A 21785-nucleotide genomic window follows, 5' to 3' on the forward strand; every position below is an offset into this window, starting at 1 on the left:
TCTTGTGGGGAAGGATGTGAGTTCCCAGCACCAGTGGCACAACCTCAATTATTCACTTCAAGCTTTAGGAGCTTGTTTGTGAAGCTTTAGAGGTCCGGAAGCAGTCCCTGGAGCACCAGCTAAAAGCAGAGTTATTATTCAGGCACTCAGCCTAATCTAAGGAGGTGATCAGTGGCAGGTCCTTTACACCTCTGGTACCCCTCAGACTTTCTTTGAAACTGGAAGTGCAGCTTCTACCCTGCCCCAGCATGCTCCAAACAACAGCAAAATGTCCTTTCCAATGCAGTTCAGACAAGAGAAAGGAAAAATCCCCTTGTTGGAATGTCCCTAGTAACAAAGGTTGAGAGAATGGCTGCTGGGAATCACCACTCACAGAACAATAGACACACTCCAAATCCTGCAGTACATATTCAATTTTTAATCTGAACCTCTCTCTCCCTCCTCAGCTCATGACTCAGTGCAGTCTGGCCAGCTAAATGGTAAGTATTAAACATACTACAAGCCCCCTAAACTTACCACAGGCTCTGATCTCTCTGCATTAGAGCTTGGAGACATGGCCAAGACTTTGATGGGACAATTCTTGGTGGGACAGACCCCCGCAGCTGCTGCTCAGTTGTGTTTTCATTGTTAGAGGAAAGCTTCATGCCATGTACAATAAAAAATCCAGGACCAAACTGAGTGAAATCCTGCTAAGGAGTCCTAATGGAGTTTGTTCCAGTGTGGTTGGGCCACCTTTGGCACATCCTGAAGATCCAGCTGGACTGGCAAATCCAGCCTCAAGACACATCACACATTTCCCACCCTGCCCCTTCCACCAGCTTTGCCCTGAGAGTCTTTAACACCAAGATTAATTCTGCAGTGCCTTCAACACTTGCAGATGTCCCCAAAATGCCCTCATGACCATGTCCTGTAGTTGGATGTCAGGGGTTTTTTTACCACTGTGAGTGGCATGGAAAAAAAAAAAAAAAACCTGCTGTTGAGTGTTAAATTCTATTCTCACCGAATTATCAGAGCCCTGCTTTGACTTCATGTCCACCACAGGAGCTCATGCACTGCTCTTGGGACCAGAAATTGTGTAGGGTTGGAAGATGCTTTAAAAGGCTCTGTGTGGTTTTTAAAAGTCCCTTGTGGTTTATCTTGTCAGCTCTTGTCCCCTCCTTCCCAGGGAGGAATGTGCTGTGATTAAAGTTTTTCCTTCCTTCTGCAAGCTGGAAATATTGGGCCTTGAAAGTCTGCAGTGCCCACCTGAAATACCCCATGAGTGCCCACTGGAGACAAAACTGGGCTGAAAGGACCTTCAAGATCACCTGGTTCCAACCCTCTGCCACAGACAGGGACATCTTCCACTGTCCCAGGCTGCTCCAAGCCCTCTCCAAGCTGGCCTTGGACACTTCCAGGGATGGGGCAGCCACAGCTTCTCCAGGCACCCTCCTGCAAAGGGAGGGTTCCAGGGCCTCCCCACCCTCACAGGGAACAATTTCTTCCCAATATCCAAGCTAAACCTCAAGTTTTGGAGTTCAGCTCTGAAATTGCTGCTGTGCAGTGCTGACTTTGCTCTGGAGGAGAGGTAAAACCAAGGGCCTCCCCACACAGCAGTGCAACAGAGCTTTTAAGCCTTTTTGAGCAGGAAAAGAGGGCGAAGTGTGAATGCACTCCAGTCTGTCGGGGTGCCCTGCCCGGCTGGGCCCACAGCAATATTTGTTCGGTGTTTTAAAATGCACAAAAGTGTAAATGTAACTCTCATGACAGAGATGCTCCATTTTATTCAGCATCAGGGCTCATGAACCCACCACCCAGTGCAAGTGAGCTCTGTTTAACTCTGGCTCTTGGTAAAGCCAATTCCAGCAGAAATTCAGAGAACCATGGAATAGTTTGGGTTGGAAGAGACCTCAAAGATTGTCTTGTCCAATGCCCCTGTCATGGGTAGGGACATCTTTCACTATCCCAGGTTGCTCCAGGCCCTCTCCAAGCTGGCTTTGGACACTTCCAGGGATGGGACAGCCACAGTTTCTCTGGGCAACCTGTGCCAGGGCCTCAGCACCCTCAGAGGGAATAATTTCTTGCCAATATCCAAGCTAAATCTATCCTCCTTCAGCTCAAAGCCATTTTCCTTTGTTCTGCCACTACATGCCCTTGGAAAAAGTCCCTCTCCAGCCTTCTTGTATGTCTTTTAGATACTGGAAGGTACCAAAGTGTGGAATTACAACAGGATGGCAGCGTTGGGGATGACTGATGGGATCTCTGAGCTTGAGAGGAACTGTTGTCCTTCTCATGACTTTGGTGGGACTCACCAGCTTTACTCCACATTGGGAAATGTAGAAAGGAGGCAAAGGAGGGACCACAGAACAATGGAATTTCCCAGAAAAGGACCCACAAGGATCACTGAAACCAAACTCATCAAACTGGACTTGCTGGGGTGTGAAGGCCCCACCACCACAATTCTGGTGACAAACACCCTGACAGCACAGCTGGGAGCACGGGATCCCCTTCCATCACCTGGCTGGATATCCAGCCCTTGGATGCAAGGAGTGACAGAGTCTTTAGGGCTGAAAGGAGTCAGAGCATTGGCAGCAAAAGGAGGAGAGCTGGAGCGACCAGGCAACCCCTGGGAACGCTGGAGAGTCAGCCCAGCCTCTTGACCACCTCACCCTGTGCCAACTGGAGAGCAAAGCAGGAGCCCAGCAAGTTTTGTCACATGCTGACACCCTTCTGGCTGCAGTCTGCAGGGTGGGAGATGCTGGCACAGTGGTACAGGGCAGAAAACAGGGAGTGCTTTCCTGCACATTCCTGCCTTCCCTGCCCAGGCACTTTTGTGTGGTCAACGTTGGCCAAAAAATTCTTTAACATTTTTGACAGAGCCACACAGCTCGTTGCACCAATTCCCACCAGCCCATAAATAAAAAAAGAGAAGCAGAAATATCCAGGACCTCCCTCCCATCTCCCCCAGGCTTGTCCATTATGAATTATTCTCACGGATGTGCCTGGAGCAAAGTGCCAGAAGCAGCTGACCCATGGAAAATCCAAAGGGAATTATTTTGGGATTTTGGTGATGTTTCTGCAAACCAGGCTGTGTTTTGTCCTCTCCTGAGTCAGACAACAACCACTGGATCCCTCTCCACCAGAACACACTGAAGATGGGACAGCCAATGCATCCTGATGCCAGCACAGACTTCAGGAATTCTGTCTATGGATTTGTACTCGAGAAATCCACAATCCTGAGCCCTCTGCCTTACAAGAATTCAGGTTGCAAAGCAAACAGAAAGCGCTGCTGTGCTGCTTTAATTCTCCCCTGCAATTAAAATGCAAACCCTGGACCATTTGGCCGTGGGTGTGCAGGATGTGGTGGGAATTGAGGGAGAGCAGGAGGTTCCACATGACATTTCCTCAGTGGGACGAGCAGAGCCTCATCTGCTGCTGGCCATATCAACAGCTCCAGTCCCAAACATCGCCCGTGTGGGCTGCAAATCCCTGCCCAGGAAGGCTCGGGAAAATGATGGGATGAAGTAGGGAAGAGCCTGACTTATTGTTACATAAAATATTATCCCTGAACTGTCACCGTCCATAAAATTTCTAATGGTTTTCACAACATAGGGGAAAAATATTTTCTCTTTTTTCTTTTTTCATTTAAAGTCGTACCAATGCTCAGCTCTGAGTGATGCATTTTTTACCTCTTGCATTATTTCTTTTCTGTTTTCCTTCCCCCATTATGAGCACATAAATGCTTCCTAAAGACAAAATCTGATGAATTTGGAAAAGAAGCAAACACAGGCTGCTGTCAAAACCTTGGTTTGCACAAGTCAGGCTCATTCTGCAGCCTAAAACTGAGCTGAGCGATTCTGAAAATGTGGGACCAATCAAGCACAAAAATGGATTTTAAAAAAAGATGGTTTTAATTTTTAAACATCCTAAACTTTAAATATTCCACATTTTTCCCCTTAAAAAATACATTAAAAAGCTCTAAGTAAAATGTATTTAGATCAAAGTGATGTCACAAATACAACAGTTAAACCTAATTAGTTCCTATGAACTTGTTCTTAAAGGAACAAGCTTTGTCAGCTTAGGCAGATGATGGGTTGAGGAGGCAGGGATGCAGGAATTGTCCTGCACGTGGAAATTCAGCTTCCAGACTGCCTCCTGTGGGTCAGTGGCTGGGTTTTGACAAAAAGGATGGAGGATAAAACAATGGGAAAAAAGGAATACTTTACTCACTAGTTCACGGTGCCGTATCCCTTGGCTTTAGTAAATCCCACAGAAATGGCAACCACCAAGGCAGGGAGCCCTGTGGAAGTGAAACAGGAGGAAATCAGTAATTTCATCACATGTGCAGCCCTTCTCCCACTCAATATTCCCCATTTTTCCCAGAGTTATTCCAGCACCATCCATTTCAGTCTGGCTCTGGGGCAGAGACTGAGCACAGGACCCTCAGAACTAAAAGCAAGAACTTTAATTTTCTCTGTTATTTAAATAAATACCATGAGTTGCAATCAGCTCCCACCCTGCTGTGGTCTCAGCAGTTGGAGGGGGGGGTGGTGGTATTTCAGTAGATTCAGATGCATAAAATTGATTTATTTTATTCTTAGGGTTATCATGGTGTCTCTGAAGTTGGAATATTCAGCCACAACCCAGCTTCAAGACCCCAAAGATTAAGAACTAACTTTGCACTCAGTGTAGGACGAGCAACCCAGGTTCAAACCTGCCCCAAATGAGCCAGAAAAGGAAATTAAAACTGAGTTTCCCTAGCCCAAACAGGTCCCCCAAGATCTGTAATGGAGCAGATTTCTCTGAACAACAATGAGAAAGAGTTTCAGGTCTCTACCAGGAACTATGAAGGTTCAAAGTCCAGCTCTCCCCTTTCCCTAAAGAAATGCCCGGAGATCAGCTCATAACATCAGGTTCTTCAGCTCTGGAGGGCTCCATGTGGCTTTTTATAGCCCTCCTCCTTGTGGCAGGAGGAATTAATCTGTCTCAACACTAAAGATGGGAAAATCCCATTAAGAATCAGCAGGATCAGTGGCCAGCTGGGATTAGTGCCCCTTGACAAGGCCCTAATTCATGAGCTGCAGAGGTCACGGCAGGTGACTGCAAGAGATCCGAGGAATGTGCAGGCACAGCTTCCAAGCAACATTCCTCTGGGAAGGGGGTCCCTCAGCAACACAAATCATCCCAAGGCTGATTAACAGTGAGGCTCTGCAGCAGCTGGGAGCCACAGGGCCAAGCTGGCTGGAATATGGAGCACTTGAGTTTTCCTGAAGGCAAGTGCTTCTCTCCCCATGTGAGATTTCCAGGCACAGGTCATGTTTCAACAGTCCAAACTTGACATGCAGTGGGTTTAGAAAGTGTCTCTTTTTTTTTAATATTCATTTCCCTTTTCCCCTTCCCCTTCCCTCCCTTCCCCTTTCCCCTTTCCCCTTTCCCTCCCTTCCCTTCCCTTTCCTTCCCTTTCCTTCCCTTTCCCCTCCCCGTTCCCCTTCCCCTTCCCCTTCCTTTCATTCCTTTTTCCCATTCCTTTATTTTCTTTCCTTTTTTTCCTTTCCATTCCTCTTTTTCTCATTTTTTCCCTCACTGACTCTCGCTCAGCCTCCTTCACACCTCATCTGGATAAATCCTGACTGCTGCAATCCCTACTGTGCCATCAATACAGCATCCCATGGGACGAAATCACACGGAAAGGGACATTTTCAGGAACACAGCTTGGTGCAGGAGACCCTGGGAAAGAGGAAATTTGGCAAAGGCTCCGCCAAAAATAGCAACTTGTTCTTCGCAAAGTGCATCTCTCTGACGTGGTAATTATGCAGAAATCCAGAGTGGGGCTGTGAACTTGGCAGCTCCAGGGACTGGCTCATTCCAAAAGCCTCAGCTTGGGCTGGGAATGGGCCTGGACAAGGAGCAGCTACTACAGGTGGCATCTATGTTGTGGTAGTTAAGCCAAAGAGCATCATAATGAGAGGTGCAGCCCTGGGAGAGCTGTCAGTGGTCTAAGCAAAGTTAGATGGGATTAGACTGAAAAAATCCCCACCAAAAATCAAATTTTAATCTATTTTTTTTTTATTATTATCAAGACATTTATTTCTAACTGGCCTGTTCCATACACCTGATGTGGTACAGGCAGTACCAGCAAGGCTTTGGGGGATTTCTGCACAAAGGGAATTTAACACTCACAATTCCAAGTAAAGCCATTCAAAACCTCTTTCAAAGAATTTTGTACTTCCAGGTCACAGGAGAATCAGGCCACGTGTTAATCATGTTCCACTAGAGAAGATATTTGCTAATAATTCCCAAGAGCCATTCTTGTTATAAACAGCTGAAGACCCACTCAGAGGCTGAGCTATGGCAGCATTAAACATCCAGCTGTGGAAACTGTAACAGGGTCATAAAAATCCTGACAAAAAATATTTCTTTTTTATGGGGGCTAAATATGATGACTGAGTTGTTCCCAGGGAACAATTTATCTGTCTGTTCTAAATCAGAGAATATCCTGAATTGGAAGGATCCACAAGGATCATCAAGTCCAGCTCCTGACCCTGCACAGGACTACCCAAAGAGTCACATCATGCACTTGGGAGCATTGTCCAAGCATGGACAAGAATCATTAATAATAATTATTACTAAGAATAATTTAAAAATTTAATTGCAAAGTTGCACATCCAAGAGGAGACCAAAGAAATATAAAATAATCCTCCCTGCTGCTGAAATTCTTTGCAGCTTCAATGAGCTACAGCTGAGAGCAGCTGAAAACTTGGCAAAGACGTCTCCAACGACGGCTTAGAGAAATGCAAATGTGCAAAGAGGGGAAAGGGGGGAGAACCAGCCCATGACAAAGTGAATTGCGCTAATTATTTCAGATTATGCTCTTTAAAACATATTTTCGGCTTCTTTCCTCTTACAAGTGCCATTAATCCCAGCTCTACAGCTGAAGTCTAGCAGGATGCTAAATATCCAAAATTCCCTTGCCGCCTTAATAGGCAAGAGTGTTCTTCATTTCTTGTCCTAACCTACTCCAAATGGTTATTATGCATCATTTATCAGCAGTGCATCCTAGCTCAGAGCTGACTACATTTTACTAGTGGTGCAAATTATGCTTCTACACATGTAGGGGGATTTTTTTTAGTTTTTTTTTCTTAATCTGCACAGACTACAAATGTGAATGTTGCTCATCCAAAATCCCCTTGGCTAACACGACCATCTGTCCCAGCTTTTACAAATCAGGTGGGAAAAAAAATCCCTTTTTATTACCTAGGAAAGCTATTAGTCTGTTACATTTGATATCCCTGATGTTGCTGGAGTCACCAAGGAGGTATAAACATATGCATGAGCACACCCAGGCTCCTGCAGCCTGTCCTCTGCAGGTACTGTGGTACTGCTCCTGCTAACATGCAAACCCTGGGTTTTAATAACACAATTTATTCTCTATTGTAAGCAAAAGCTTAGGAGGGAAAACTTAAAGGGATGAAGGCGCTGCAACGAGGACGGCTCTTGATGTGCCAGAATAAATCACATCAGGGTGCTTGGTAAGCACCAGAAATCTCTTGCCTGGGGTGAACTGTGAGACTTCAGTAGTAAAATGAGGCATTAATAGAGCTCAGCCACACTCCTTTCTTTCCTTTGCCTCCTCACTTCTCAGCAACTTTTTGTGCCGCTGCTCCTTTCAAACACACCCTTGTTATTGCTTTGAAAGCCCAGGTTTATGGGTTTGTATTTGTTTTCTACTACAGAATGCATCATTTAAGGCTAATAAATTAAACATACGGCAGAGGCAGAGGGAGAAAAATTAGTTACAAGCATCTGCAGCAGTCTCGCAGTTTATTTGTCTCCGAAAGGCGCTGCTGCCATGGAGACAGGATTTCAGAGTTTGCTTCACACCAGGTTGCTCTGCAGAATCTTAGAATCATAAAATCATTGAGGTCGAAAAGACCTCCAGGATCAGAGTCCAACCAGGTCCACTTCTAAAGCATGACCCTAAATGTCACTTCTTCATGGGTTTTTGAGTGCTTCCAGGGATGGTGATTCCACCACTTCCCTGGGCAGCCTGTTCCAATGCTCGGACATACTTTCAGTGATAAAATTTTCCCTCATATCCTATCTGAACCTCCCCTGGTGCAACTGGAGCTGCTTCCTCTTGCTCTATTACTTTTACCTAGGAGCAGAGCCTGACCCCTTCTGGCTGCACCCTCCTGTCAGGGAGCTGTAGAGAGTCAGAAAGTCCCTACTGAGCCTCCTTTTCTCCAGGCTGAGCCCCCGCACCTCCCTCAACCACTCCTGGTGCTCCAGACCCTTCCCCAGCTCCACTGCCATCTCTGGACACTTTCCAGCACCTCAATGTCTTTCTTGTAGGAAGGAGTCCAAAACAGACCCCACAACTGGAGGTGTGGCCTCAGCAGTGCCCAGCACAGAGGGACAATCCCTGTCCTTGTCCTGCTGATCCAGGCTAGGATTCCCCTGGATGGTATCATGTACCAACAGAACACATCCAACACGGAGGGAGACAGAGAGAGAAAAGTAGAAAGCAAGAAACAGACCCAACCCCAGGAGAAACCACTCCTGGAGCACCCTCTGAAACCTAAATTCGTCTCCTCTATTTTCAGGTGCACCAGGCAGGAGGTTCAACTTATGGATCTCTATTTTTAACCATTTCAGCCCCTCTTGAAACCCCTGGAAGGGTTTCAAGCACCCTCTGCCAAGCCTCCTGAGGAGCACCAGCCCCTCCTGCAGCCTGCTCCACAGCCCCCGGATCCTCACCCCATCCAAGACACAAGAAGCGCTTGCGGATGATGCGGTTCCGTAACCGGCCCGTCACGGCCATGTAGGACTGCCAGGCCTCAGTCAGCACCCAGCAGAAAGAGGAGAGGAAGAAGAAGTGCAAGAAAGCCGCCACCAGTGTGCAGATCACCTGGAGAGAGGAGGAAAGGAGGACACGTGAGAGGAGCGGCAGGCGGAGAGAGCAGCAGGGAGCAGAGAGGAAGGCGCGGGGAGACGCTTCTCAACCAGGCTCTGGAAAGAAAAGTCATGGAGATCAGGACATGGAAATACTGTTTAAGAGGGAGAAGGCTCCTCCACAAGCTTTGACTTAGCAAAGACCAAAGCTTTAAATTTAGGTACTATGTGGAAATCATCTGCTCTTAAGTATGAGCTTTCAGATAAGGCCATGGTTAACACTTTAGAAGAATTGTGGAATTATAGAATTTTTGAGTGGGGAGGGATCTTAAAGATCATTTAATTACAACTTCCCCAAAACAGACAGGGACACCTTCCACTAGAAGTCTGAGCACACATCCCATCCTGGTGCTTTCTTGGCTTCAGCAGGATATATTTCATTTCCAAAACATCCAAACTATTGCCATGATCCTTACAAGGTAGAGGGGGATGGAGTAGTTAGTAAATAGTGCACTAATCTCAGCTCAAAAGGTTTGCAAAGCACCACACCCCTGGCAGCCCAGGCATGGAAATGAAATCCGAGGAAGATAATTTGGATGGTGCCCCTGCCAGAAAACCAGGGCTGAGTGAAAGAGTTAAGTCGTGAGAGCCGGGTGAAACCACGGCTGCCAGGGTCTGGGAAAGGACTGCAAACATGAGGGCACAGTTGTCCAAGAGCACATAACTACCAGCAGACAGGAGAAAAAAAGAAAAAAAAAAAAAGAAAAAAAAAGAAAAAAAAAACCCTAGATAAGAAAGAATTTCATAATGGTGAGCTCTACTACTTGGTGGGGAAATCTCACAAGGGAAATGCAGGCAGCTTAAGCCATTTAAAATTAAACTGGGGAAAGAACTGGCAAATGCATTATGAAGAACAATCCCAGAGTGCCAGGGAGATGGACTGGAAAGCTGACAAGCTCGTCTTTGTTTTAACTCAACAAGGCCAAATCTTTCACTGGTGCAAATTGGTGCCGCTCTGTTTCACTCAGCCAGTTTTCCCCCCATCTGGGGGCTGAAAACTGTGAATCAATGTACTCGAGAAGAAAGTGATGGGAAGAAACTCCAGTGGCTCCTGAGGAGAAGGGAGAGCAAATAGATCTTAAAAGTGACTATGGATGGAAAAAAAAAAAGTCTTCAGGCATTTGGGGGAGGGGGAGGTTTATAATCAAGAATTTCTTTGCTTTGAGATATATAGGGAAATGTGGACTTGGCTTTACGGTCAATGAACCTTCCTCTTTTTTCTCTTTTTTCAACTACCAGCATCTTTCAAGCCAGAGCTCTCATGCACAGAGTGGCTTTTATCACGATTTTATCGGATTGCTCTCGATTCATCCACTGGCACCATCCGACGTTATCAGAGGCTGTGAATAAAAGCAAGACCGTGTGTTCTCTGAGATAGGAACTGTCTTTTTTTTGTTCCATATTTGCATTTGACACCAAATCCCTCCATATTCTGCTTAAAAGTGGATTCGGGATGTCAGTTCAGTACAAATAACACAGCTCAATATGATAATGTCCAGTAATTTTCACATTTTACAAGAATCCTAAAAAAAGATGGTTCCTATTCATCAGCTTAACAAACCCTATTTGAAACAGCTACAAACAGTAAATGCTTTCTGGAATGGATTTTAAGAGATTGCTATTTTATAACCCTTTTCTTTTTTGACTGATATCAGGTACAACACTGCTCACATTGCCTCTTTGATTTTGTTTCAAACTAACACAGTTCTTTGTAACAGGGAGAGAAAAGCTTCGCTTTACAATTTTACACCACAGAGATACATTTGGGTTTGTTTTTTTTCTCCAATGAGTAGCTTTGACAGAAAGGGCAGAAGAGAGGAGGGGAAGACAAGAGAAATATGCACATCTCAGCTGGACCAGGATGAACTCATCGCCTCAAATGAACTTGGCCAACTGATAGGCAGGCAAATATTTGCTTCTGCAACCTCTGCTGCAGGTTTTCCCTTCCTTGTGGGGAAAACCAAACATCCCCATGAAGGGCTAAGCACAGGGATATGATGTCCCAAGATCCAGCAGAGCCTGTCAGTCTGTCAAGGCCATTAGCCCTTTTTTTCCCTTAAGAAGAGAAATCTGTTCCCTTCCAGCACAAGCCTCGGAGACACGGCCTCTTCCTGCAGCATCCCTTTCCTTTGTATCCCTAGATTGCTGACTATAATTTCTTTTTTAGCCTTTTCCCAAGCCTTTCATCTTCAAAAAGCTTAGCAAATCCAGGCATGGAATCTCGCCTTTGAGGTTACACGGATGGAAATCCAGGGAGAATTTGACATTTCCAGGGAAGCCGACACCACAGAAATGTCCTGGAGAAGCTGCAATTATAAATCACCAACATTTTAAGGTGCTCTATTATCGATAATTAAATGTGAATAAAATCTTAATTTACACTCCTTCGTCTCTCCTCTGCATAGTTTTCTTTCTCTGTTGCCTGCCAGAGACTGTTTACTAGATGGCTGAGAGGAAATCCAAGAATAACCTTTCTATTTCTGGGGTTTCATGCATATGGATGTGCAAAGATCTAATCTGCCTCCTGCCATCGCTGCCGGGAGCTTCAAATCCCCACCAACACCTCCGACAGTGAACTCCCAAAGTCACAGGACAAAAAATCCACCAGGGAGAACCTGGGTTCATAACTCTGCTCTGGAGAAGGTGGGAGAGGAGGAACACATCCAGCTCCTGTCCTGAGGTGAAGAAGAACCACCAAAGAGGAAGTCCAGCTGTGGTTTGTCCTGTTCGAGCATCCCTCAGTGCTTCATCCCACAGAAAGAAGCTCCCAGCACACGTTTGGTGTGGCAGAAAACAAAACCAAGGAAAGCAGGGGCTTGGGTCTCCCTCTCTCCACCTCTTGCCAACCACGTTGGCAATGGAAGACAACTCTGCTTTGGGAAGGGAGCTTCTGAAGGGCACTTTGTAGCAGAAGCAGAGCTGGCTGCTTGTTTCCACACTTCTCTGCACACACAGGGCTCCAGCAGATGGAAAGCTTTTCCTAAAACAACCTAACCCTAACCCAAAGGGCCTTCCATACAAATGAGTCCCTGATTCACTACATCATTCAGCTTCTTCGCAGGAATCATAAAATCATAGAATGGGTTGAGTTTTGGGAGGGACCTTAAAAACCATCTCATTCCAATCCCTTGCCATGGGCAGGAAGATCTTCTCTTTGCTCAAAGTTCTGTCCAGCCTTGTCTTGAACACTTCCAGCGTTGGAGCACCCACAATTTCTCTGGGCAACCTGTTCCAGTGCCTCACCACCCTCACAGGGCAGATTTTATTCCTGATATGCTTCTAACAGTGACACCATGCTCATGCTGCCAAAGCAGGGGCTCAAAAAACCCAGCTGGTCACTGGTTCCTGTTAAGCAATAACTAATTTTTGACTTCTGATTGTGATTTTGGCAGCAGAAAGAGTGGAGGAGGCATCTTGACTCACGTTTTTTGGCTCAACAGAGTTATGATGGTCCGAGCATTCTGGAAGAGGGGAAAATTTACAAGAGGAAAATACTAATGGTGAGCAGTGATTTGTCATGCCAGACGTCAACAGGGAACCTGAAAGTGCTTGAGCTGGAAAAAAGTCATGGAGGCAACACACACCTCTCCAGCTGGGTCTGTGGGAAGAGAGCAACCAGTGCTCATGGCTTGGAAAACCACGCTGGGTCTTGCCTGAACTGTTGGAGTCACTCTGAGATCTGCTCCGAGTCCCTCGAGGCCCTGCAGTGCTCACGGTACATCTGGCAATGCTTCCCATCCCCAAAAAAGGTTGGACAGTTTTGTGCCTGTGTTCATTAACATCTGCCAAGTACTTTCAGCTCAGCGTATAAAAACTGCCAGAGAAATAAATGTAAAGCTGAGAGGCTGTTTGTTTGGGTTTTTTTTAAAGCCTTTTCTCAATCTGTCTTTGTAATTTTTTTGAAAATAAAATGGTTAAAGCCTCGCAAATCACCACACTTCTCCACCGTGCCATGTGCCAGCTACTCTAGGCAGATATTCAAAAATATCACATTGGTTTTAATCAAAGCCCTGAGGATGCTAACAAATTATCAAAGAGAGAGCGAGAGAGAAAATTGAAATCTGCCATTTAGCCGTGTCTTTGACATGTCGCTAATTAACAGATGGAGGAAAAATGAGGAAGTGCTGCCTGAATGGATCATTTCAGTGCTAAATCAGGGGGAAAGCAAACAAATAAACAAAGCCCCAGTGGATCCCTTACCTTATTCCGGGTCTGGGTCTGTCCGATGAGGATTAGAGCGTTGGAGGAGATGATGGAGAGGCAGAAGTTGATGAGGATGACAGAGCGCTCCGAGCGGATGTACCTGCAGTGAGAGAAGAGGGGAGGGAGACCCACCCTGTCACAGCCTGCCATTGGTGACCTCTAGAAAGCAGCAAACCAGGCCAGGCTCTATAGAATTGCCAATTTCCTGAAGATTTTATGTGCTAGACAGACAAGAACAAGGGGGGAAGGGAGGGGGAGAAGATGTCTCCATCATCCCCATCAATGCTGGAGTTAGGAGCCAACAAAAGAGGGGCCAGCCTAGTCTGAGCCCCTCCTAAAAGAGTAGAGTGCTGCAAATCTTCTTCAGCTCTGCCTACTTGAAACGGGGTCTTGAAAAGGAGCTTGAAAGAAAACAAACAGGCAACACACGGAAAAGATTCCCAACCAAGAGCCACAGGCATGCTGGCGATGGAAGCAGATTACAAACACATGCACCTTGACAACAAAGTGTGTGTGATTCAGCATTCCACTTCCTTCAGCCTAACAACCCCTCCTGGGGTGAGAAGCATTGACAAGCATTTCTGGCTCTTATATTTCTTATATTTTTTTAAATTCTTTTTTCTTTTTTTGTTTTTTTGTGGTTTTTTTTTTGTACCTCTTCTTCAAACTAGGCCAAATACGTAACTGCAGCTGTGGGTTTGGGACATCAGGGACAGCAGATAGGGAGCTGTTGCCTTCAGCACCTTGCAGGAGCCAGCTATTTGTCATTTCTGATTTGCAGCACAGCACCAGGCTTGCTGCCGAGGTAAGTGCACCACAATTAATTCAAACCACTGGCTAGGGAGGGAAATTTCTTTGAAGGCACTTTTATGTACCTGATAAAATGAAAAGGGAACTGCAAAGGTGCAAGTCCTCAAGGACTGACTCAAGATCTGACCACACCAACGCTCACACACATGAATTATCTCAAAGATGCTGCAAGTGCCCTGCCTGAATGCCAGATGAGTGAAGAGGAGATGCTGATGCTTATATAAATTAGAAACAGATGTATTAATCAACCAGCTCATCCCTGGAGGCTAATGCAGGATTATTTCCTATATTCCAGCACATCAACTATTTATGTTGGGAATTTAATTTCATTAATTAATTTTAGCGAGAGTGAGTTGGTTGTGCCTTGGCTGCGGAGTTTTGAGTTTCTGATGAGGAAGGCAGGATGGGTTTACTGCATGTGTGTGTTCTGTCAAGGGTAAATCTGTGCTTTAGACCTAATGAAGGCTGTAAAACTTTGATTTTTTTAACTTCCCCTTGAGCAGTACCTTCAGACAAACATGTATGGTGAAGATATGTTTTCCTGGATGCAAAAAAAAAAAAAAAAAAAAAAAAGGTAGCGTGAACTCCTACTTAATCTGTTGGAAACCTGGTTTAGAGGAACTTCTCCCTGAAATACTCCCAGCCCCAGAACAGGTTGCAAAATGAAGGATCCCTCCTCAGCAAGAAACTGGGTTGACAGGCTGCAAAATGAGCTTCTGGTTCCTTCCACAGCCAAGCTGAGCCCAAATTTCCTGATTTCTCTGGACTCCATACAATGCTGGGCACCACCTGAACCCTACTCCATTTGTGACTGGAGGGTACTGAGACCTTTGAATGCTTTGACTGTCTGAAGTAAAACTCAAATCTCCAGTCAGGAGCTGCTATGGGGCAGAAACAGAGATTTGGACTCTGTCCTGGTGGGAAGGAGATGTAATAAATCTGTGTAGCAACACTATGATCCCACTGCTATTAGCATGAACTTCTGAAGTCTCCACTGGTCAGAAAAAGGTAAGAAATGAGTTGATAAATCTGCATTTTAATGTAAGGGGAGATAATCCAGCTGTCTAAAGACTATTTCACCCTTAAGCCCCCTTAAACCCACTCTCTTTTTTCCCTGCTTCCCTTCACACCCTAAGAATTTATCTTGTTCTCCAGATCCCTGAACCTCCAAAGAACAAGATATGGGTTGGCAATGAGAAGAATCAGAATAATTTAGGTTGGGAAAAAAAAAAAAGCCTCTCAAGTTCCCAGTCCAATCCTATGCTCAAAAAAAGGACTAATTTCAAAGTCAGATCAGGTTTCTCAGGGTCTCATCTGATTCAGATTTGAAAACCACCCGGAACAGAAACACTACCACCTCTCTTGGCTGACTTATTACAGCACTAAACTGCTTAACTTAACTGCTCTCCTGGTGAAGGATTATTTTTCTTTAGATCCAGCTGGGTCTTTTCCTGCTGCAGCTGGTGCCTCTAGACCTTTCCCTACCTACCTCTGCAAGTTGTTTGGCTTCTCCATGACTGCTCTTTGACAGCCTCCTCTTCTCCAAGTTGGTTCCCTTTGCCTCCTTTGACATTTTCCAGCTCCCTCAGCATCCACTGAGGGATCCACATTGCTGGGATGTGCTGGTATCCCTGCTATTGGGGGGGATCCAATACTAGGCACCTTTTCCAGGTGTGGCCTCCGGAGTGTCAAACATTATCCAGTTTGTTAAAGAAGACATTAAACAATGTTGGCCACTCTACCAACCCTTTACCAGTTCTTGATTAGGCCTCAAACCTTTGACCACTACCCTCAAATCCTGCAGGAATTTCATCCAGATATAAAGCCACCAATCCAGTGCATAATTCCATGACCTGGATACAAAAATGCATTTGGAGACTGTGTTAATGGCCTTGGTAATGTCAAAATCCACACCAGCTGCTTCTCCCCACTATCCATGTAAGCAGTCACCTCATCCCAAAAGGAAAACAAGGCAGCCAGGCACAACCTGTCCTCCATCAATCCTCACTGTCTCTTCCCCATAGCTTCCCTGTCCATCATTTTGCCTGGAAATAACCTTTAGAGCTACTTGCTCTTTAATCATCCCAGGGGCCATGTAGGCTGACCGGTCAGTTGTTCTCTGGATCCTCCTCCTTGCCCTTTTTAAACATCTGCCTTCTTCCAGCCTTCAGGAAGCTCCCCAGGTGACAGAGAGTAGCTCCACAGTCACACCAAACATCTCCCTCAATGCATCCCATGGATCTGCAAACACCCAGAGAACTTAAACAGTCCTTGTCTCTCTTTTCCTTGGCAGTGGGGAGCATTTTCTCCCATGGATTCTGCTCTGTGGAGGAATTTGGGTGCCTGGGAGCTAGCCTTGCCAGCAGAACATGGAAAAAAGGCACTGGGCACCTTCACCTTTTCAACTTCCTTATCCACTAGGCTGCTTGTTCCACTCAACACCATTTCCTGGGAAATCCTTTGGGGCTGATGAACCTCCAGAACCCATTCTTGATGCCTTTCACATCCCTGACCAGTTTCAAACGCAGCTGAGCTCTGTCCATTCTAATTCAATCCTGCATTCCTGGGCAATTCTTCTAGAGTCCTCCTTGGTAGCCTGACCTGGATTCCAAACATTTCCTTGTTAAGTTTCTGTTCAGTCAGAATGCTAAGAAGACCTCCTGCCACGCTTGTTTTTCCCTTCCGTTTCCTCTTCTCCAGCACAGGATGCTCCACAGAAAGAAATCACCATTCCTCCCCAGACCCTTTGGCCTAAGAAGTCAGGAATTTGTATCAGAGGGAGAACAAAACCCATAGAACTTGATGGGTTTTGCCCAAAAACACATCTGCAGCAAAGACAGAGCTACTCCAGAGTGCTGCCTTGCTACCCCTCTACTGATACATGGATTCTGTCTATGTATCAAAATATGCTGTACTCAGCCACAAAACTGGGGAAAACTCACTGCTAATTTAGGGAACTTCTGCTCCAGCCTGTGTCCTACAATCATAGAATATCCTGAGTTGGAAGGGACCCACAAGGATCAGCAAGTCCAACTCCTGGCCCTGAACAGGACACCCCAACAGTCCCACCCTGTGCCTGAGTGTGTGTCCAAATGCTCCTTGAGCTCTGGCATATTTGGTGCTGTGACCATTCCCAGGAGAGCCTGGGGGGTAGCCTGTTTCAATGCTAAATCGCCCTCTGAATTAAGAAATATTTCCTGGTACTCAACCCAACCCTCCTGACACAACTCCAGCCATCCCCTCAGGTCCTGTCACTGGTCACCAGTGAGGATCCCCACATGCTGTGTGAAGCCCTGCACCAGCTGAGACAGATGGAAAAGGTGGGAAAAGCCCACAGTCTGTTTCTCTGCCCCCATCAGACTCCTCTCCTCTCCACAAACACTGAGTCACCGCTGCTTTCTCACTGTGTGTACACACATCCCTCTCCACACAGCCACTTACTCATCCCTGCCACCTCCCACCAGGGCCAGGAGTGCCTCAGCATCCCCAGCACAGGCAGAGCTCCTGGGTTTAAAGCAAGAGAGCTCATTGACAGCCACTCAATCAATCCTCAGGAGTGAGAAAAGCTGGGGCTGTTCTCTTGCAGTGATGCAGCACTCACCCAGCTGCTGCCAGGGACAGAGCTCTGCCCTGCCCCACACGCTGATGGACTGGTGGATGAGCTGCTCGATAGCAGGGATTGATCCCCGTGCTATGGAAAGGTCACTGACTCCAGAGGCTGTTGAGCTGCAATGAATTCAGGGATGGAAAACAAATAGAGGCACTCCTGAAATGCCAGTGTGTCAAGGAGCTGCTTGAAAAGAGGTGTCATTTCACCTGTTCTGACCCCAGAGCGGTTGGGTTTTCCCCCCAGTTTTTCATTTCCACGACAGTTTTCAATTTTTTCTTGCAATTCCCCCTCTTTTTCCACAGGGGTGGTGGAGCACGTGGCCCACACACAGATTGTGCCTCCAGCTGTGACCCAGGACCGTCAGTGCAGAGATGGAACAAGGTCACTCCACTTCTGTGGCCCACTGTGTCACTGACCCCTCTGTCGAGCCTGCTAATAAGACCAGAGATGCACCATCTGCAGCAGGGATTTTTGCAGCCATCTGTCTACTGGGGACTGGAGTGAGGCCACCAACAGGCCACCAACAGCCGTCGAACAGAAACAACTTCCAGTTTCCAGTGGGGCCGTGCCAAGTTGGCCGTTTCTGAAGTGATCACTTGCCTCAAAAAGCTCGTGCCATTCATGCCAGTGGCTGAGTAGGTGCCACCAAGGAGCAGCCTTTATTTGGGGGTTTTGAATGGGGAGTGGAGGGGAAATTCATTTCCTCCCTGATATGTAGCCTGAAGCTGGGATCACCTCCCTGTTACTCTGCCCCTCTTTTCTTCACCGTGTTCCTCTCCCTCTTTCTCGCCCTCCCTTCTTTTCTGGTTCCCATATACACAAACAAACCCTAGCTGGGCAAAATTCTGGGAAAGCTTCCAGATTGTCAGCCTCAGTGAGCTTATTCATCAGAAGTGTTTCATACTCAAGCTGGGGCTATGGATGCATGCTCCAGATGCCTTTGTCCAGAGTTCTGAATGGGAAATTTTCTGGCCAAAGCTTCACGAAACAGATGAGCTCTGGTGAGTGCTCTCCACACAAGATCAGGCAGCCAGGACATGAGGAGTTTTCTCTCCAGCACGGTGGAAAAGAACCACTTTGATGCTGCTCCTGTGTTTTAGAGACAATATTACTGCTAATTCCATTTCTAAGCACTCCTCCAGCTGCTGTCTATCAGAATATACAACATTTAGGGCAAAACAAAGTGGGAGCCAGGAGATAATGTTGAATACAAAGTTCCTGAGACCATTAATAGGAAAGCACATTCACGTCCAGCAGCTATGCCTAAAATAAAAAGGACACACAGAGTGCTCAGGGCTCAGCCACGGGAATGCTGTGAAGTTTGGAAAACATGAAAACATGATCTACAGAGAAGAAATGGAACAAACTCAGCGCACCAAAGAGAAATTCTAGAGATCACTTTATCATGCTTTACAAATATTTACACAGAGAGACTCAGGATAGAGAGCCTTTTAATCAAGATATAGCTGGTCTCAGGATCACTTGGAAATGCATGTCCATCCTTGGCTAGCTCAGAAATACCCATTCAAGCCTCCCTTAAACATGTCCTCCCATTCCTGCTGATCGTTTTGGGCATAGGCATAAGGCAAAGAGTGGAATGAGAAATTAAACAGAACATATTTGAAACAGGTCAGGCAATTTACTGTCCTCAATAACAGTAAATATTGGAGGGGCAGAGGGGGAGCACAGTCCTGGAAAAGAATACATCATGTTATTCCAAATGGCTCTGGCATGCTCCAAACTGATTCAGCCTCATATCTGAGCTTGGGCTTCAGATCCTGACCCTGCTTCTGACAGGAAAGAGAGGGTGAGGCTCGAACGCTTGCTCTTTAATCTTCTATCCTAACTTTCCACTTGATCCTGACACCAGTGACCCCAGTAAGTCACCTACCGGCGCTGCTCAGTGCCGCCCAGCCTGAGGAAAAGCAGGAGAGGACAAGGACTTGAGCACATCCAATGATACCCCAGGCACGGAAAAACCTGAGTTCTAGATAAACGTTATCATGATCAGTCTTCAGCTGCCAAAATTAACCAGCCACTATGCACTGTCACAGTATCAACAAAAAAAAAGAGATGCATTTTTGCTCAGTTTTTACTCTCTTGTTTCTTTCCTCTATCAAAGCGCAGAAAAAGTTAATTCAATCTCTCAGTGGAATTTACCCTTTCCTTCCTGCTGAGAAGAAGCACTGCACAAAATAAGAGCCTCACACTGATCCCTTCTCCCAAAAGGATCACCAATAATACCCAACTGTACTCCCTGCAGCCACTCCATTTGGGTTTCACAGACATTCAACTGGTTCTGATTTGTCTTTGCTTGGCCTCGAGCCATGAAGGTCTCAGCATGTTTGCCATGGATTTAGGAGAGACACGGATCTTGTAGGATAGACTCAGATCTTGTTCAAGGCATTACAGGGAGAAAACCCCTTGCACACCTCGGGTCCTCCAGCTTAGAGTCACCAGAATGTATCTAAAAGGGGCATGGGCCAATTATTCATCAAAGCTTTGCTTCAAAATCCCTTCAGCCTCCATAAATGGCACAATTTTAGGTTCCACCTGACCTGTGTACAGGAGCTGTCAGCAATGGGATGTACTGAGAGATCCCATATGCATCTGAAGCTGAAGGCAAAAAGTAGCTAAAAGGTTGGGGAGTTATTTAGATGATTTAAGGTTGAACGTTCTTAAGCTCCTGAAAAGTTCTGTCAGTTCTTCAGGCCAGATGTTTTCATGGCAGGTCACGGAGGTTTGGATGTTCCCAAAGAATTACCTTGCAGCAGCATCTGACTGCCAAGAGGCCGTGCGTGTCCACCTTGCCTGTGACAAGGCTTCCTGGGGTACACAAAGGCATCGAAACCAGCATGAGGCTTTTGGAAATGGAACAATGTCCCTACATGAGGGCATGGCACTAATTTCACTCTGCTAATTTCTCTGGCACTGAAAGGAGAGAATAATGCCAGCTAAGCCACCAGGATGACTTTCTGCAGGGCCCACTCATTCCCAAACAGTTCCTCCTCAAGCACCAGACACCCAAAACCACAGAGCAAACATTCTCGGATCCATGTGGGTCAAAAGACAGTTACTTTCCCCAAAAAGAAGAGAAGAGAATGAAAGCCATACCTCCAAACAGAGACATAAATGATAATCAACAGCAAAAGTGTCAGCGAGGATACTCCACAGCCTACAATTAATGTGACAGAAGGGACCAGCACCTTTTCCATGTTCTGAAAGAGAGAAAGTGAGACATTAAAAAATAAGTTCAGCCAGTTCTACCATGAAAATTCCATGGCAAGAACTTCCCTGTTTGTTGGTGTGTCCACTTAGCTGACCTTCACATCACACTGTGCATACAAACAAACAGGGAAGGAGACCAGGATCTGTTTCTCCTTGACCCAGCCTTTTTTTTTTGTTTTGGATCTCATTCTGCTCCCACAAACCAGTGTCAAGCCTGGGTAACAATTCTGATTTCCATCGAAGGCAGGCATGTGATAGATGTTATGAGAGGAGGATCAGGCTCTTCATATCCAGTGTGAAAGTGGGAAGATAATTAATGAAGCAATAACAGAACAATTACAAACGAGCTCTTCTGGGACAGTGGTGATGAAGGGTGGAGGATGAAAAGAAGGTGAAAATTTTCCACCAACCACAAACATTCATCTGGAAAAGGATGAAATGAAGCAAGGGAAGAAAAAACAAGATGTGTATCCTCCCCAGGGATCCACCATCCATCAATTCACTGCTCCTACACCATTACACAAGGCATTTTTTTCATAGAAGGGGATTACACAGGCTGGAAAACCTGGTGTGGAATGGTTCTTTTTTTCTGGCTGAATACAAAAGAACATCAGCTCTTGCAATATCAAGAGCACACACACTGTAACCTCTCTAATAGAGCTCTCTGCATCCTGTGCCTGTAACTACCCAACATCTGCCACACTGATATCACTGAACTCTCCCTGTCCTCAGCTCAGAGTGGGGAGCTCAATCCCACTCGGCTTTCTCTGCTGCAGGCATTTTTTTCCCCCAGCACCTTTCTTATTTCCACATCAGTGATCTCTGCTGGTAGGAAGGCAGAGAGAGGCAGAGCCCCATGCAGAACAGACACCCAAGAACCCCCTTTTTAGGGTCACACCATTTGCAGAGGACAGGGAGCCCAGTCAAGGTTGTTGTTAGATTGGCACAGCACCAGCACCTCACACTTCACTCATGGAGATGGGATGGTTTCTGACACAGCAAG

The 21785-nt window shown here is 46.2% G+C and overlaps 1 protein-coding gene across 6 annotated transcripts in view; it reads right to left on the reverse strand.

Annotated features, from left to right (window-relative positions):
- ADGRB1 (adhesion G protein-coupled receptor B1) overlaps positions 1 to 21785 on the reverse strand; it is a 280695-nt gene that overhangs the window by 45612 nt on the left and 213298 nt on the right. For 3 of the 6 annotated variants that reach the window (XM_068176081.1, XM_068176008.1, XM_068175930.1), the window contains exons 19-22: positions 20669 to 20772; positions 13132 to 13234; positions 8737 to 8887; positions 4210 to 4279 (exon numbers count right to left, since the gene is read on the reverse strand). In XM_068176081.1, coding sequence (XP_068032182.1) covers positions 4210 to 4279; positions 8737 to 8887; positions 13132 to 13234; positions 20669 to 20772 — 428 coding nt within the window. Of the gene's footprint in view, positions 1 to 4209; positions 4280 to 8736; positions 8888 to 13131; positions 13235 to 19445; positions 19542 to 20668; positions 20773 to 21785 lie in introns of all 6 variants that reach the window. The other 3 variants (XM_068175784.1, XM_068175704.1, XM_068175859.1) reach the window with 2 other exon arrangements.

This window comes from Anomalospiza imberbis, chromosome 1 (genome assembly GCF_031753505.1).
Source record: "Anomalospiza imberbis isolate Cuckoo-Finch-1a 21T00152 chromosome 1, ASM3175350v1, whole genome shotgun sequence".
Classification (NCBI taxonomy): Eukaryota; Metazoa; Chordata; class Aves; order Passeriformes; family Viduidae; genus Anomalospiza; species Anomalospiza imberbis.